This window comes from Solenopsis invicta, chromosome 16 (assembly GCF_016802725.1).
Source record: "Solenopsis invicta isolate M01_SB chromosome 16, UNIL_Sinv_3.0, whole genome shotgun sequence".
NCBI classification, from domain to species: domain Eukaryota; kingdom Metazoa; phylum Arthropoda; class Insecta; order Hymenoptera; family Formicidae; genus Solenopsis; species Solenopsis invicta.
In genome coordinates, this window is record NC_052679.1 from 24,346,053 (window position 1) to 24,362,177 (window position 16,125).

General features: G+C 28.4%; 2 protein-coding genes across 4 annotated transcripts; both read right to left on the reverse strand.

Annotated features, from left to right (window-relative positions):
* Nucleotides 1-1,342: 1,342 nt before the first annotated feature.
* Nucleotides 1,343-9,335, reverse strand: LOC105196490 (UDP-glycosyltransferase UGT5). Of its 3 annotated transcripts, none has more exons than XM_011171521.3 (6): nt 8,692-9,335; nt 6,262-6,498; nt 3,166-3,582; nt 2,749-2,971; nt 2,089-2,308; nt 1,343-1,784 (listed from the first exon to the last, which is right to left on the reverse strand). In XM_011171521.3, exons 1-6 carry the CDS (start codon nt 8,923-8,925, stop codon nt 1,490-1,492), a joined length of 1,626 nt encoding a protein of 541 aa, XP_011169823.1. In that variant the 5' UTR covers nt 8,926-9,335; the 3' UTR covers nt 1,343-1,489. The 3 variants fall into 3 exon arrangements, with proteins under 3 accessions (XP_011169823.1, XP_039314134.1, XP_025990738.1); XM_039458200.1 differs by lacking the exon at nt 8,692-9,335 and adding an exon at nt 7,832-8,230; XM_026134953.2 differs by lacking the exon at nt 8,692-9,335 and adding an exon at nt 6,658-6,837.
* Nucleotides 9,336-9,663: 328 nt separating this feature from the next.
* Nucleotides 9,664-15,424, reverse strand: LOC120356776 (UDP-glycosyltransferase UGT5-like). Its single transcript, XM_039458201.1, has 6 exons — nt 15,113-15,424; nt 14,626-14,862; nt 12,557-12,970; nt 11,942-12,164; nt 10,445-10,664; nt 9,664-10,026 (listed from the first exon to the last, which is right to left on the reverse strand). Exons 1-6 carry the CDS (start codon nt 15,344-15,346, stop codon nt 9,732-9,734), a joined length of 1,623 nt encoding a protein of 540 aa, XP_039314135.1. The 5' UTR covers nt 15,347-15,424; the 3' UTR covers nt 9,664-9,731.
* Between the last annotated feature and the right edge of the window lie 701 nt (nt 15,425-16,125).

Consider the following 16,125-nt stretch of genomic DNA (forward strand, 5'->3'; position numbering starts at 1 on the left):
ATAACCCTACTTTCCCCTAATACATTATTAAAATCTTGATTTTTTTATTATACAAATACTTCATAAGCAAGTATGCATACTTATATTTAATAACATCATCGTATATTGCTTTAAAATTGTAATTCTTTTTGATCAGTTATTATCTCTGTCGATAATCAAACTTGGATGTTAACATCAAAACTGCAAGTTTTAATAAAAATCGAGAATATTCAGGTTACCAAAACATAAGCATATCTATGAAACTTCAGGATAACAATAAATTATAAAATTAGTACTGTATCGTCAGTTTATCATTAAAAATTTAACAGTTACACAAACTCCCGTAAGGTTAGCGGTCTTTAAGAGGATGCTAAAGTAACAGAAGAACTTCCTCGACGTCGGTCCTACAGATCACTGCAGATTATTTTTCGAGCAAGACCAGGCTATTGTTCTTTGTCCATTGCATAGATCTGTCTTTGTTTTTTGATTATTTCGCCATCTGCAAAAAGTCCTATCAACTACTGTAGGGCTCCATATTGCTCTGTTTATGACAGTTCAGCTTCGTTGAGCGAAACATGCATGTGGTAAAAGCACATTAGCGTATCTTTTTTGTTAGGCGTTCAATCGTAATTTTGCGAGGTCAGTGTTATTCGTGCATGTTTTCTGAAGCTCTACTATCATTTTGTACGCACGAGCTACACAACTTCTGTATTAAGGTAAAGTTAACCTCAGGTGACGGCTATACGAGTGAATTTTTAATGATTTATTAAATTTTTGTTCAATTTTCTTATAAAATTGACCTGAGCACCCTTTCTTTTTACGCGTATTTCAATTCTAAAAAAAGTTTTTGTGATTCTGTAAAGCCAATCCAAAGATATTTAATGCACTGTAAATGTCGGTAATTCGTGGTACTTTAGCATCCTCTTAATAGTCTCTCGTCGGTAACTAAACATATCACATATACTCTGCTATTTGTGAAAGAGCGAGATAGTGAGATCCTTCCTCACTCGCAGAATTTTGACGAAATCTGGTTGCTGCGGCCGTATTTTTGAAAAATAACGTATACAAAAATACTAGGGAACTCTATAATAGATTTGTTCTGTTTTGTCTGTCCTGGGTCTATTTCAGAGCAAACCTAAGCAGACCTGGATATCTTTGAGTTAAGATAAAGAAATTCCGGAAGAGAATTTTAAGAGAATTTTAACAAATTGTTTACATCTTTTATGAGTAAAAATTTGTTATACATTAATAAATTATTTTATTTATTGCCAAAAGAAAATTTTTATATACTAAAATATTTTATTATAAAAAATTCAATTTTTTGCTATTTTTATCTTGATTTATTTTATCATATTTATCTTGATTAATTTAGTATAATAATTTATTTCAATTACAATATCTATACAATTAATGTACATTTTTTATATTTACACATTAATTTTTTTAGATTAATGTTACATAAAACAACTACATTGAATGTAGTGTTTATCTGTGTTAATATTTTCACCGTTTAAGCTTGTTTATTTTTGTTCAATTTAGACATCGTGTATGTGCGATTATAACAAAAACCAATCAGTACTTTTATTCCAAAGATTAAACTTAACAAAATTACAATAACATTAAGGAATAAAAATGCGTAGACGTCGATTAAATTTTGCTCTAGCCAGTTCTGAAACCTTAACGGTGTTACCAAAGTTCCATTTGGATGGCGGACAGAATATTCAATGCTCCAAATAGCTAAATCTAATGGCGATATTGGCCGATCGCGGAATTCACTGGATAATTGTTTCATGTTCCTTGTATAACTGTACCAAACATTTTTTGATCATTAATGATTTAATACAAATAAAATACCACATATTTTAAATTAAAGTTTAGTAACATAAATAAAAAAAATATTAAATTTTAAAATGTATAAATAAAAAAAAATTAAATTTTATAATCTATTATTTTATGTACAGTTGTTTCAATTTGAATTTTTAAACCAATTTTACTATACTATTAATACTATATTTAGACATTTTTTTAAATAATTCTATTGCTAATTTAATGCTTAAATAATACTTGATAATAAAATAATGATAATAAAACATAATCGAAGTATGATACCTTTCATTGTAAAGTATTTCTTCAACTGCGTGTAATACAGTAAGTGTAGACAAAGTTTTAATATCCAAATATATGCCAACTCCTTTAGCTACTAACATTTGTGCATTGGATTTTTGATCCATGAAGAAAGGCATTACAATCAGTGGTATACCTTTCCAAATAGCTTCCTGCGTGCTGAGCAGACCACCATGTGTCCAGACTGCTTTTATATTTTTATGAGCTAAAAATAAAAAAAACTATTACAATATAATAAATTTTAACTCTCAATTAAGGTGCATTCAAATAAGATCTCTCAATTTTTTCTCAAAAATGGAAGCAAATAAAAATATTCGACAAAAACACATATTTTACAAAACGTAAACATTTACTGAGGATGAGTAAAAAAAATTAACACAATATTTAGTCTTGTTTTCAATCCTGAGATAAATCTTGGAAAATATTATAACTTGAATGCACCTCCTAACATAAAAATTTCACATTGATATGAGTGATGACAATTAAAATTATAAACTTAATTAGAGAAAAATTTTTTTACGAAAGTAAAGAAATGTGTGAAAAGTAACCAAACACATCCTTAACAGTACATGATGTCGTATGATATCAGCATATCGTATGAATATTCATATGATATCATTCATATGATAACATCAGAAAACATACATAGAACTTCTTTCTGCGGCATCCACTTCACAATCATTACGTTGTCCGGTATTTGAAATGGCACTTCAACATCTAGCTTCCACAACACTCGTTGTTTTAATTTTGATAAAGCCAGTATAACAATTTTGATCTTGTCTAGCCCAATGGGTTTCCACTTTACATTTGTTCCTAATGATATTATGATGGCACCATTTTTTGCTCTATTAAGAAATACGCGCATGTCCTGCGAAATAATAATAATCTAAACATTTTGATAATCTACAAAGATATATTTTAATGCCGAAATAGCCAGTTATGAGATACCGATACTTTTTAAAAAATTGCCATTTCTTTAATATGTAAGAGTTTCATGTTTACGTTTTTACTGCAATTTTTACATCTATTTCTCAGTTTAAAAGAATAGGTAATTTTTTTTACCTCGGGAAGAGTTACAACTACCTCTCCAGCAAACGGTTCCACAGCCTGAGCATTCAGTCCTGCAATTTCCAGGGTGTTTGGGGGCAAAGGGATTCCAGGCTCAAATGCAGAATGAGTATTAATTAATACGATATTAATACTGTCTTTTTCTATTTCATGTAATGGCCTAATCGCGTGACCCATGTATTCTTCAGCAATTCGTTGAACAATAGGCAAAAAGTAGTAATGTCGTATACAATTATCCGCAATATAATACAGAACATTTAATGTTCTTAGCCACAAACCTATGGGTTTTGCTATGGCTGCATGTGTGTATGGTCGAATAGTCGGATAACTAGGACCACCGACAAAATCTTTGAGCCAAGGTGCGGGGCCAAACGGAATGTAGCCCACTATGGGTGGTTTACCTTTAGCAACCTGCAAAACATCTATAAAGTAACAATGGAAGGAGCTAAAACTAAATAGTTGTTCTTTGTAATAAATAAACAAAATAAAAAATAGGCAAATGAAATAAATTAGTCACTATTCTACAAAAAGTCTATTATTTTTATTAACAAATAATGCAAAAATCATATTTTAATATATATGGACATAGTTGATACATAGTTATGTATAACTGTATACAGGATGCCCCAGAGTTAGCAGAGATTCTTTTACGAACAAATTCTTTGAAATATTTTGAGTCAAAAATCCTAATACAAAAATATCGAGGTTATAATACTTTTTCAATTAAATTGTTAAAGTTGTTTATATTGTAGCGCCTAGAATTCGCACGCTCAGGAATGACACAATTAACACCGGAGTAAACTGGCAAATGAAGTATGTCGATGTACTTCATTTAATAGTTTTGACAGTTTGATTTATTAATGGCTTGACATTTTGTAACATTAGGTTGACATAATGAACAATTTAAATTAAATGATCACTGATGAACAAAACAAAGTTTAAAAGTGACTCTATATCATTATATGAAAAATTAAGTTAATATGTAGAAAGTCAATTAATGTACATAAAAGGGCATCTTTACACTGTATTATGTGCCATGTTTGAACGCACAAATTTTAAGCGCTATAATTGGATAATTTTAATAATTTATAATAGCTTCTACACTTTTGTATTAGAATTTTCAACTTGGAATATTCTGAAAAATTCGCTCATGAAAAAACTTCTGCTAATTTTAGAACATCCTGTATAATAATATACCTATAGGTAACTATATGTAATTATCTATGAAAAATTTTTTACCGGGGATATGTGAGATATTAACATTTTCTAATTTTCTATACTCTATTCAATTTCTTGAGGTACAAACAAAAAAAAGTGGTACAAATACAAATACAAACCAAGTTAAATTAAATGCATTTTTGAAAAACTTATTTTTTTTTTTAAGTTGGATGCCAGATTCACATGGATACTTGTATTATACATGTACATTATGTATTAATTCATACATAATGTAATATTACACTGTATTGTAATGAAAGAATTTTATTAAAAATCCATATTATGTACACACGTTTTATTGTTAAAATTAGATGCAAATACATGTTAAAAAATGATAAAAAAAAATAAAAGAATCAAAATATGTTTTATCATGCACATGTAATTATAATATAAAATAATTGTGATATAGAGTGACAATTTATAGTTGCGTGTTATATTCGGACTATAGTTGTAGAATATGATGGTCTGCCAAGTGCATCTTTCTTGTAACTTCATAATTTTATTTTAGACGTTGTATAATGTTTATTAAAAACACAGAAATTATTTTAAAAAGTTTTATTTTAAAGTTCTTAAGTCAAAAAATAATTAAAAAAAATTTTTTTTTAATAATAAAATGTATTTTATGAAATATTTGTAAAACCTTGTTTTCTGGCACTTATTTGTGTGTAAAATCTACGAAAAATTATTAATTTATGTTTTTTTATAAATAAAAGTACCTTTCATTTCATTAGTTGTAAGTATTCCACGATTTTTCTGCTATTCCACAAATGCATTCCTTTTTTCCCTTGTCAATAATTGTAAATTACATTCATTTTATTTATCCAATAAACTTCTACCTATAAAGTGAATGGTAGAACTCTGTGACTAATAAACTTGAATTGATTAGAACTGTATCGCGTTAATATTTATTGAGTTATTGTTAAAAAACAAAATAGTATTCTATAACCCTCTTTATTTCTTTATATATGAATTATAATCCTCTATCACAATTATATTTATACAATATTATACAAGGTGATTCATAATGGTTGGAACTACTATTTACCATAAGAGATGATGGTTGTGTGAGTACCGTTTGCACTTCATGTAATTTATATGGAGTAAAGTCAGTAAGTCATTTGTCATGGTAAACAATTGTTCCAACCATTATGGATTACCCTGTATATAATACGTTAAAATATATATGATAAAATATAATTTATTATTTTTTTCTTTATCTTTTTTCTATCAACATGAATATGTATTTGCATAAATATCTAGAATATTAAAAAAAATTTAATTCTGGAATATTTTATAAATAAATATTCTTTACGTTGTATTACGTATCTTCTCTAAATATTCTTGGAATATGTTAAAGAATATTCTTTTTACATTTTCAGAATATTTGAAACAATCTCATTTTCATATTCTATAATATATGTATGATCTTATTTCAAAAATGTTTATAAAATATTTTGTATCTTTTTGTCAAAATATTCCAATATTTTTGACAAATATTAATGGAATGTTTATATAATATGTTTCTGTTATCTTGGATGATGCGGAATATACACAATGTGAAATTAACAGAATGCTGATAATTTGACTTGTCTTATTTTTGTTTGTCAATTTCTATTTACAAGTTTTTCTTTTATCCGCACTGATTGTACAAAATTAATTGTGAGCTTACATAGACAGTGTTCGCTTTGATGTTTTACAATACTTGTAAAACATCACTTGTCTTTATTTAATATTTCATAAAAAAGTATAAAAAAAACGCAAAAAATGTCAAAGCAAATGTAGCCACAAACATGACTTAATTTATAAGGCAATTTCAGTAGCTTACAATTTTAACAATTATGGTTTATCAATAGTAAATTGCTTCATCTTTACCTCCCATAATCCGTACAAGCATTGAGTTAAAGTAATGTCCTGCACTATAACATCAAACTCGACAGTCTTGATCATTTCCAAAAGCTCTTTCGCTACTTTCGTTTTTATTACTGCATTACATCCGTCGATACCCCACTGATATGTAAAATACGCCATATACAGCACACTGTAACGTTCCCAATCAGACGGATTATAATCCTCGGCTTCTTCGTAACTTTCCATCATACCATCAAAAACCTGAAAAAAAAAAAATAATAAATACCCTTCATTATATAGTTTGAGAAAAGGTATGTAAAAATGTGATTTTACAAGAAAAAAAATTTCTATGATTGTTACAACATTATCTATGTTTGAAAATGAAAAATGTACGTAAATTCAAGTTATAATATTACATACAGCTGTTAAGATATGCCAAGGATGAAAACGTTACATTAAAAGAGTAACGTGTTACTCGGTAACGGTATTACAAGTATCGCGTTACTTCCTAACTCTGGTTATACCCATATGTGTATACACCTACAGAAAAGATTTCTGGATTCAATGCTATTATTCTTTTATGTATCATCATAAAAAAATAAGATTGATATAAAAACAATCATAATTATAATTGAAAAGAGAATATTATACTCTTAATATTTTATCTTAAATAGAAAAGTGCTTAAATCTTGAATTAAATGATCTTGATGCTATCTTATTCATTTTCTCAGGCAGATTTAAATTAGACAATGGAAATTTGTGATGTTTATAATATTTTTAATTTAACGACAGATCTGAGGAAAATTGAAAGAATGTTTTTTTCTGATATCACGAAGGCCCACAAGAAAGCTGTTTGCTTCGTAAGTATCAAAAATATCTAGTCTCCTCGGTCTCATAGCCAAATAATCCTTTAAATTCATAAGCACTTGATTATAATGATTGATTATAATGCAACACATGCAAATCTTTCTTACGAGAGAGAACTTAATCGCACGATCTCTTATCGATGATATCCCGAATTGCGTAGCGATTAATCATCATGCGTTATAACATGGAGTAAATTTTTATTCCAAATATAAAAATATATAAGCTGAAATTTGCTCTTGTCTTAAAATAATAAATCATCTTATTTAATTAGATAAAGCAAAATAAGAATTATAGATTTCATCTTAATACTGCTTTATTTTTATCTTGCGCAAGGTGGCAATAAGATCAGGTACATCAAGAATATTTTTAGCTTTGTAATTAGAAATCTTTTCTGAGAGGCTACGATACTCACACACCCATAGTTGTAACAGATAACTTTTAATTAGAATACCCTCATACATGTTTGCCTCAAACAAAAGATTATTACTATCTCTTTAATGCAGCTTACAGAACAAATAGTATGACTGAGAGATGTATGATACAGTCTTAGATAACAAGTTTCCCACGTATTACTATCAATTTGATAAAAGTAGATTGTTTGAGTTGTTATACATAAATCTATTTTTTTTAAATAAGCGGCTGCCGATTTTATTTATAATATTGTCAAAAATGTATGTATACTATTTATAATAAGTTGTTAGAAATTTTATATCAATAAGTTTCGCACGCTATTGTCCTTCAGTTGTCTGGGAAACAGTTTTCTTCCTGTTGCCTTCAAGAAGCCTACAACGAGATAGGCATTTCCGTTGTAGCAACGTGATTGCAATCCAAGGGAAACTTGTAGTTAGCAAGTATTTCTTTTTTTATGCAAAGAATATGTTACTATCTAGGACTACACATAAGATATAGTAAATGAACACAGCACTAATTATAAAAGTTCAGTTCCAGTGCAATAATAGATAGCAGCAGTATCAACTCGCGTAGAATTTTCACACAAGATGTAATATGTATTATTATCCTTTTTGTACGTATCATTTATATCCTAGTCATCGAAATGTCTGAAGTATGCCAGCAGATTAGCAACATCTGTATCCGCATTAAACTCGGCAATCTGCCGATATAACTTGAGCTAATTTAATGGCAGTTTAACACATTCTGCTCGATTTCCGCTGTCAATTTGAATCAAATTGGTAAATTGCGTGCAGAGCTACTCTATTTTGTTACTAAGTGCTGCACGTGAACAGATTCTATTATGTATTTCTCATATTAGCATTATGATAATACATCTATATTACATTTAAATTACGGTAATAATAGCTACACTTGCTAATATTGAGGCAACCACATTTGCTCTCAGAGTACTGTGTAATTCTCACAATCCTTCTATATAGACAGCCAAAAAAATTACATTATTATTCTGTTAACTCTATCTTAATTTTTTCTTTATGTATGTTAAATGTAAAATAATATTTTAAAATAATGTTAAAATGATATATTAAAATTTATATTCTATCTTATTTTTTTATCAAATTGACAAATAATCAATTTATATCTAAAACATCTTAAAGTCTCATAATATCTACTTACAGCATATGTCAAATTTTGAGCGAGTTTACCCTCAACTTTGGTCTTGTGTATGCTCACTGCGTGTACATGATGGCCTTTGCGAAGCAATCCTTTAATTAAATTCACTGCCCAGATGTGATGGCTGGTTGATGGAATAGGCTCCATAAATAAAATCGACAACGGCTTTGCTGTTGTTGCGACACCCATAAAGATACAACAAACAAAATAAAACAACCAAATGAAACAACTTAACATTGTTGCGCAAAGCCTCTTGCCAATTGCGCCGCGTGGTTTTTCAATCCGGTCACAGAACAGAATAGATCAGTATGACTAGTATAGCGTTCCTTCTCTCCTCATTTCAAGATAATAGCGTAATGTCGTTTTATTTTACGGATTGGCAAAATGACACGTTGACATTTTCTTGACGTACTTTTTAATAATTATTAAAAAAAGAGACAGAAAATGCATAAATGAATTATGAACAGTTATATATATATATATATAGTACATAGTATCTATTCATGCTCTACTACTGTCATTAGGAAGCTCGAGTGAAAACATTTGCATACAAAATGATCATTCAGTCAGTGTCAATCATTGCGCAAGATATGACAATGGAATTGTTACTAATATACATAAAGTTAAGGAATTGTGTTAAAAATGTAAGTGAACAAAAAAATCTTATAAGTAACTATATTTTTAAAAAATTTTAATTCATTATTATTAAATACTGTGTGAGAGAGAGAGAGAGAGAGAGAGAGAGAGAGAGAGAGAGAGAGAGACAGAAAAGCTTTAAATTCTTTATGTTAAGTTATATATATATATGTATTAATGAAAAAAGAATGTATATAAAGTATTAAAAAACTTCTAATATCTCTTCTCAAATGAAATGCGCATCTTACATGAAAATCTTACATAAAAATATTGTCAAATTTTATTATTACTTATAGCTACATATACTTTAAAATATAATTTTAATTAATAAATCAATCAAATGATTAAAATTGTTTTATTAATAGTGACAACAAACTACATACGATATCTAAATATATTTTAATGGCTTATTCAAGTTTTCTTTTACTTACATTTGATCGGGTGAATATACGATTACAACAAAAACTAATCAGTGTTTTTATTACAAAAAATATACTAAACAATATTATGATAAGAATAAGGAATAAAAATGCATAAACGTCAATTTGATTTTGTTCCACCCAGCTCTGCGATCTAAGCGGCGTTGCTAAACTTCCATTAGGATGACGGACACTGTATTCGATACTCCAAATAGCTAATTCTAACGGTGATATTGGCCGATCCCGGTATTCACTGGATAATTGTTTCATGTTTCTTGTATAACTGCATCAAAATGTTTTACTATTAATAATGTAATTCTAACTTACGCATTTTAATTAAAGAATCTTAGTTAAAAATAATAATAAAATCGACATCGATTCAACCTCGAAATTATCAAATGGATATCTTATCGACGTCAATTCTATTCTTATATTTCGGTATGCATAGCAAGACAAATAAATATTAAAACTTTTAAACCAATTTTTAAATTGATTACTTGACAAGTAATTCTTAAGAAATTTTTAAATTGATTATACAATCCATATATTTAGACATTATTTAAAAAAGTTATACTGTTAATTTAGAGCTTAAATAAAATGATTACATTATATATATATATATATATATATATATATATATATATATATATATATAATATATTACATATAATTGTGATTTTAGAACAATCAAAATATGGTACCTTTCATTGTAAATTATTTCTTGAAATGCGTGCGACACACTCTGTAGAGATAAAATTTTAACATCCAAATGTATGGCAACGCCTTTAGATACTAATATTTGTGCATTAGATTTTTGATCCATAAAGAAGGGCATTACGATCATTGGTAAACCTTTCCAAACGGCTTCCTGCGTGCTAAGAAGACCACCATGCGTCCAAACTGCTCTCATATTTTTATGAGCTAAACATAAAAATTGGTTATAACATGGAATTTTAACTTTTAAACTACTATTGGTTATAAGATTTTTAACTCTTAAACTATTTAACTCTTTAACTATTATTATAATACTTGTATTGATATAAACATTTCATTAATTGTAAATATTCTGATTCAATTAACAAAATGTATTTTTTAATTAACTACTTTGTCATCTGTAAATAATTCTTTTATTATAATGAAAGTCTGACTTTTATTATAAGAAGATTATAAAAAGCAAACTTCTATTTTTATTTGTAATTAAAAACTAAAATTGGTTTAGATAGAAATAACATTAACTTTATCTACAAAAAATCTTATACATCGCAAAAAGTATTTTTTATACATTAAACCTCAATTATTTTGGGAACCTAACGTGCTGCTGAAATTTGATTTGCGGAATTGTTTTTTGCTAGTAGCACCAAGAATTTATATAAGAAAAACGTACCTTGTCTGATTTTAAATAATTTTTGAAAACTTATGTAATTAATCATGTAAGAACTATGTAATTCATAAAATGTTTATATAACAATGTTTTTGTTGAAGCCTACTGCGATATTATTATACATTAGAATGATGATACAAATAACCGTTTCAATTGACAAAACATGGAAGTAAATCTTGTAATTAAAAAATTCATTTTACTCAATTCTTTTTAAGAGAAATGTATCAATATCTAATTTTAAATTTAATTTTAACATTTAAATTGTTAAAAAGAAGAGCTTAAATCATAAACACAATTACAAAAATGTTTTACATTAATAAGTCCTGATAACAAACTGCGCTTAAATTGGCAGCAAGTTCTACCAAATCTGGCAGCAGAACCATAGCCATCTGTGTTCGTACTAATCTTAGAATCTGTCAAAACATCCTACTAATATGTTATATCAACAAATTATAGCGACAAAAATCGTGTAATATTTCTTGCGCGTACAAATAATCCGATATCAAATTAGCAGTAAAACATGAGCACAAGCTGCAGACCCAGCTTTATTTCTGCCGCTAATTTGCTCACTAGCATCCAATAAATTTTGTTTTATTTATCATAACAATTTTTTGATATTATGAGATCATATTCTGTGCGAAATTTGTTTTCTTTTTGTCATCAAAAATTAATAGTACATTCTATTCAAATCTGTTTTGCAGATTTCACTATCTGAGAGAGAATACATATAACAAAATAGCTGATTAATAAAATATCAATAAAAAATATGTATCGATTTTTACACTTTTCTTATTTTTCTAAGAATCAAGATACGTACATAGAACATCGTTTTGTGGTATCCATTTCACAATCATTAAATTTTTCGGTATTTCAAATGGCACTTCAATGTCCAGCTTCCACACCACTCGTTGTTTCAGTTTTGACACAGCCATTATAACAGCATTGATCTTGTCTAGCCCAAGAGTTTTCCATTTTACATTTGTTCCTAACGATATTACGATAGCACCGTCCTTTGCTCCATCAAGGAATACACGTATATCCTGCAAAACGATAGTGAATGCTGCATTTTGATAGCATACAGGGGTATATAAAGTATTTAAGTAATCGTCGTAACGAGTCATAAATAATTAATACATTTTTATTAAATATCTAAATAGAAAGTTGTTATTAAATTTATTTTAATACAATTTATACATTTTTCATAAGTCATTGTTGTGAATTGAATACTTTTGTAAGAAATATTTTTATAATTCTAAATTTAACAATATGTCGTGTCACATTTATATTCTGCCTATACTGATATAGCATAATCAATTACTGATACAATTAATCAGTTCATTGAAAACGTTTTCTTAAAAGTACAGTTTTTTTGCTAATATTCTTATACTTGATAATTTGTTTGTTCGCAAGTAAGAAAAACAATTTATCTTACCTCAGGAAGCTTTTCAACTACCTCACCAGCAATTGGTTCTACGGTCTGAGCATTCAATCCTGCAATCTCTAGGGCGTTTGGCGGCAAGGGAATTCCAGACTCGAATGCGGAATGAGTATTAAGTAGTAACATATTAATTCTATCTTTTTCTATTTCACGTAATGGCCTAATAGGGTGGCCCATGAATTCTTCAGCAAGTCGTTGAAGAGTTGGCAAGTAATAGTAATATCGTAAAACATCGTTCGAAATGTAATATACAGTATTGCATGTTCTCTGCCACAAACTTACGGGTTTCGTAAAGGTTGCAGGATAAGGTCGAACAGTCGGATAATTTGGACCACCGATATAATCTTTCAGCCAAGGTGCAGGACCGAACGGAACATACCCTACTACGGGTGGTTTATTTTTAGCAACCTGAAAAAGAATATTTATGGAGTACAATGGAGAAAACTGAAACTAAATAGCTGATTAAAACATAAATCAATGCCATGAGAGCCAACACTGAATGTTCGTGTGTAAAATTAATGTATTGACAAGCAGTTATTAGTACAAACGTTTTAATCCTCAATTTTGGATCACCTTCAGTATAAGTATAACGTTACGGATTGCTCAGATTGTGTCTATTCCAAATGCGATGCCCGAGGTAATCAAATATATGTGTAGTGCAAGTACAAACGCTTAGTATGTCCAGAGCCGAAAATGATGCAATAAAATTGTGTAGACATATGAGTTTTTGGTGCGGTACGGTCCGCGTCGTTGAATAATAAAAAAACATTTTGATTAGTCATACTAATTTTTTTTATCTTTCTTTTATTTATTATTTCTTTCTTTTTTATTTATTATTGTTCTACATAGCGTTATCCTTTGGTAAACTTTGTACATAATTTTAATATAGTATCATACGTATAAAATTACGTATTTTAGAATGCGTATTAAATCCAATCCTGGTCAAAAGCAACGTCGAAGACAGAAAGGTGCGAGGCTAGTTCCAATGCAGATAAACAAATAAAATGGTAGAAAATAGAAATCGAATTTCTATACCGGTCATCAGAATAGCTGCTAATAAAAATTGCTGGGTTTGTTTGCTCCAGAGTATCACATCAACTATATCTTAATACTTTTAAAAAGATACATGTAATTCTAAACTGCAAATTACATTTTTTTAAAGTAAAAATGTTTTTTTGTTACACTAATTAATCATCTCATTATTCTGTGCATAAAAGCATTAAGATATAATTGTCAAAAATATTTCACAAGGTATTTTATGTTTTATGTTGAAATATGCCAATATAGCATAAAACATCTCATAAAACTTAATTTTTTGATAATTTTGTCTTAATATTTTTATATTTAAAATAAAATATATATATATATATATATATATAAAATATATTTAATAAATATATTTAATAAAATATATTTAAAATAAATAATTAAAACAATTATATTATAAAAAAGGGAATCATATACAGTATCATTTTAAAAAAATTATTATAATTTTTATATAATTTAAAAGAAATTGGTTTTTTTCAATAAATGATTTTACCATATGTTCTTCTTTGAAACATATACCATACAACTTTTATCCGAATATACATATTTTTAGTTCAATCTTGCCTTGCGGAGATAAAAAATGATAGATTAAAATAAAACATCCTGTATATCTACATATATAAAGGATGTCACGCAATTTTTCATGTACCTTTTTGTACTGTGCATTAAAACTCTAATGATATTCAATTCGGTTCAATGCCGTTCTACAGTGAAAAGTGATTACAAAGTTTATATAAGCGATAACTGGATGCTTTCGTGATGTACAGTAGTGGTGATAAATGTCTTTTCGTAGCACATCCATATATGCGCATATGTATATGTAAGATACGTTACCAGCATTACATAAAACGATAGAGGAAAAAAGACCGCACCGGGAAGGTATTAACGACCGCTAGTGTAATACGCAATAGCTACGGTAGAGAGAGCCTCTACAGCTTGAGTTTTTACGTAACGTTAATTGCCCGTAATTGATAAATAGATAAGAGAGTTAAAGTTTACTGATAATATGTTCTTACCTCCCACAATCCATAGAAGCATTGATCCACAGTAATGTCATGTACTATAACGTCAAACTCAACAGTCTTAATCATTTCCAAAAGTTTTTTCGCTTCTTTAGATTTTATTATTGCTTTACATGATTCAATACCCCATTCATATATGAAATACGTCATGTAAAATGTGCTGTAAGTTTCCCACTCAGCCGGGTTATAATCTTCGTTCGCTTCATAACTTTTCATCACTTCATCAAAAGCCTAATGAGAAAATACCCATGAAAAACATAATAATAAGTATATTTTACTATGCAGAAAAGAATATATAAAAATGTGATAAATTAGAACCAAAAGCGCGCGCATTAATCTTATGAAAACGTGTATTTTAAAACAGAAGTAATATTTTAAAACAGAAAAATTATATTCTCTTTCTCATGTATTTCATAAATTAAAATAAATCGATTTATTTATATAATGCCTTCAAATAATTTATAAAATATATAATACTTACGTCGTATGTCAAGTTCTGCGCAAGTTTACCCTCGACCATAGGCTTGTGTATGCTCACCGCGTGTACATGATGACCTTTGCGAAGCAATCCTTTAATTAAATGCATCGTCCAGACATGATGGCTTGGAGATAAAACAGGCTCTATCAGTAAAATAGACAATGGTTTTGATGCTGTCGCGCCGCCAATTAAAATATAACAAACAAGTTGAAAAAACAAAAAGAAGCAGCCTAACATCGTTGCGCTAAGTCTCTCTCGTCTTTCAATCAAAGTCAGATCCCAGGACTGAATACATCTGTATGTTCAGTTCAGAATCCCTCCTCTTCTCAAGGTGAACATCATTTATCGTAATATCACTTTAAGTCAGGACCGATCTAAAGCATTTAAGCGCCCTGGACTAACAATATATTAGATGTCATTTTTCACTGCCGACCATTCCAAAAAAAATTCTATTTTTTAGCGGTATCCTCTTCATTTTAAATAATTTTGAATAATTTTTTTCTTATACAGTCTTGAAAAGATACTTAAAAATCTAGAAAAATATCAATTAATCATGAGATGTTGAATTTATATCCATGATTTTAACCTAACTTTTGATCTGCAACTTTTAAAACAGAAGCTACAAGAAACAAGAAAAATATTCACTCTAATGCACTCTGCAACAATCGTTTAAATGAGTTTTTAAAAACGTTTTTATTTTACTTATTTCGACCAACCAGCACTGTAGTGGACTGAATATCTATTACTGCTCATATACAGAGCTGTTCGCTACTTTGAGAGCAGTGATGACGTCTGCATTGCGTCAGAAAGAAAGAATAATCTTCTTCTTAAGCAAATGAGCGTTTTACGAGTATTTTACATATCCTCTTTTTTCAAATGGCTATTCAAGTTGCTATTGTAAAATTTCTTATAAAAAAATTTATTTTTGATCTTAAACTCATATGTCTATTTTTTTATAGTTGAATATGTTTTATAAAAAAAAATGGTTGGTGTAAGATTTTTTTGGAAGAATTGCT

Bases quoted from the DNA above. Each gene is read 5' to 3' on its own strand.
- LOC105196490 (XM_011171521.3), bottom strand. From the start codon at position 8,925: ATGTTAAGTTGTTTCATTTGGTTGTTTTATTTTGTTTGTTGTATCTTT. The intron at 2,972-3,165 runs GTAAAAAAAATT...ATTATTTCGCAG, and splicing joins TAGTTGTAACTCTTCCCGAG to GACATGCGCGTATTTCTTAA. The intron at 2,309-2,748 runs GTATGTTTTCTG...TTTTATTTTTAG, and splicing joins GCCGCAGAAAGAAGTTCTAT to CTCATAAAAATATAAAAGCA.
- LOC120356776 (XM_039458201.1), bottom strand. From the start codon at position 15,346: ATGTTAGGCTGCTTCTTTTTGTTTTTTCAACTTGTTTGTTATATTTTA. The intron at 12,971-14,625 runs GTAAGAACATAT...ATTCTTTTTCAG, and splicing joins GCTTCTATGGATTGTGGGAG to GTTGCTAAAAATAAACCACC. The intron at 10,665-11,941 runs GTACGTATCTTG...TTTTATGTTTAG, and splicing joins ACCACAAAACGATGTTCTAT to CTCATAAAAATATGAGAGCA.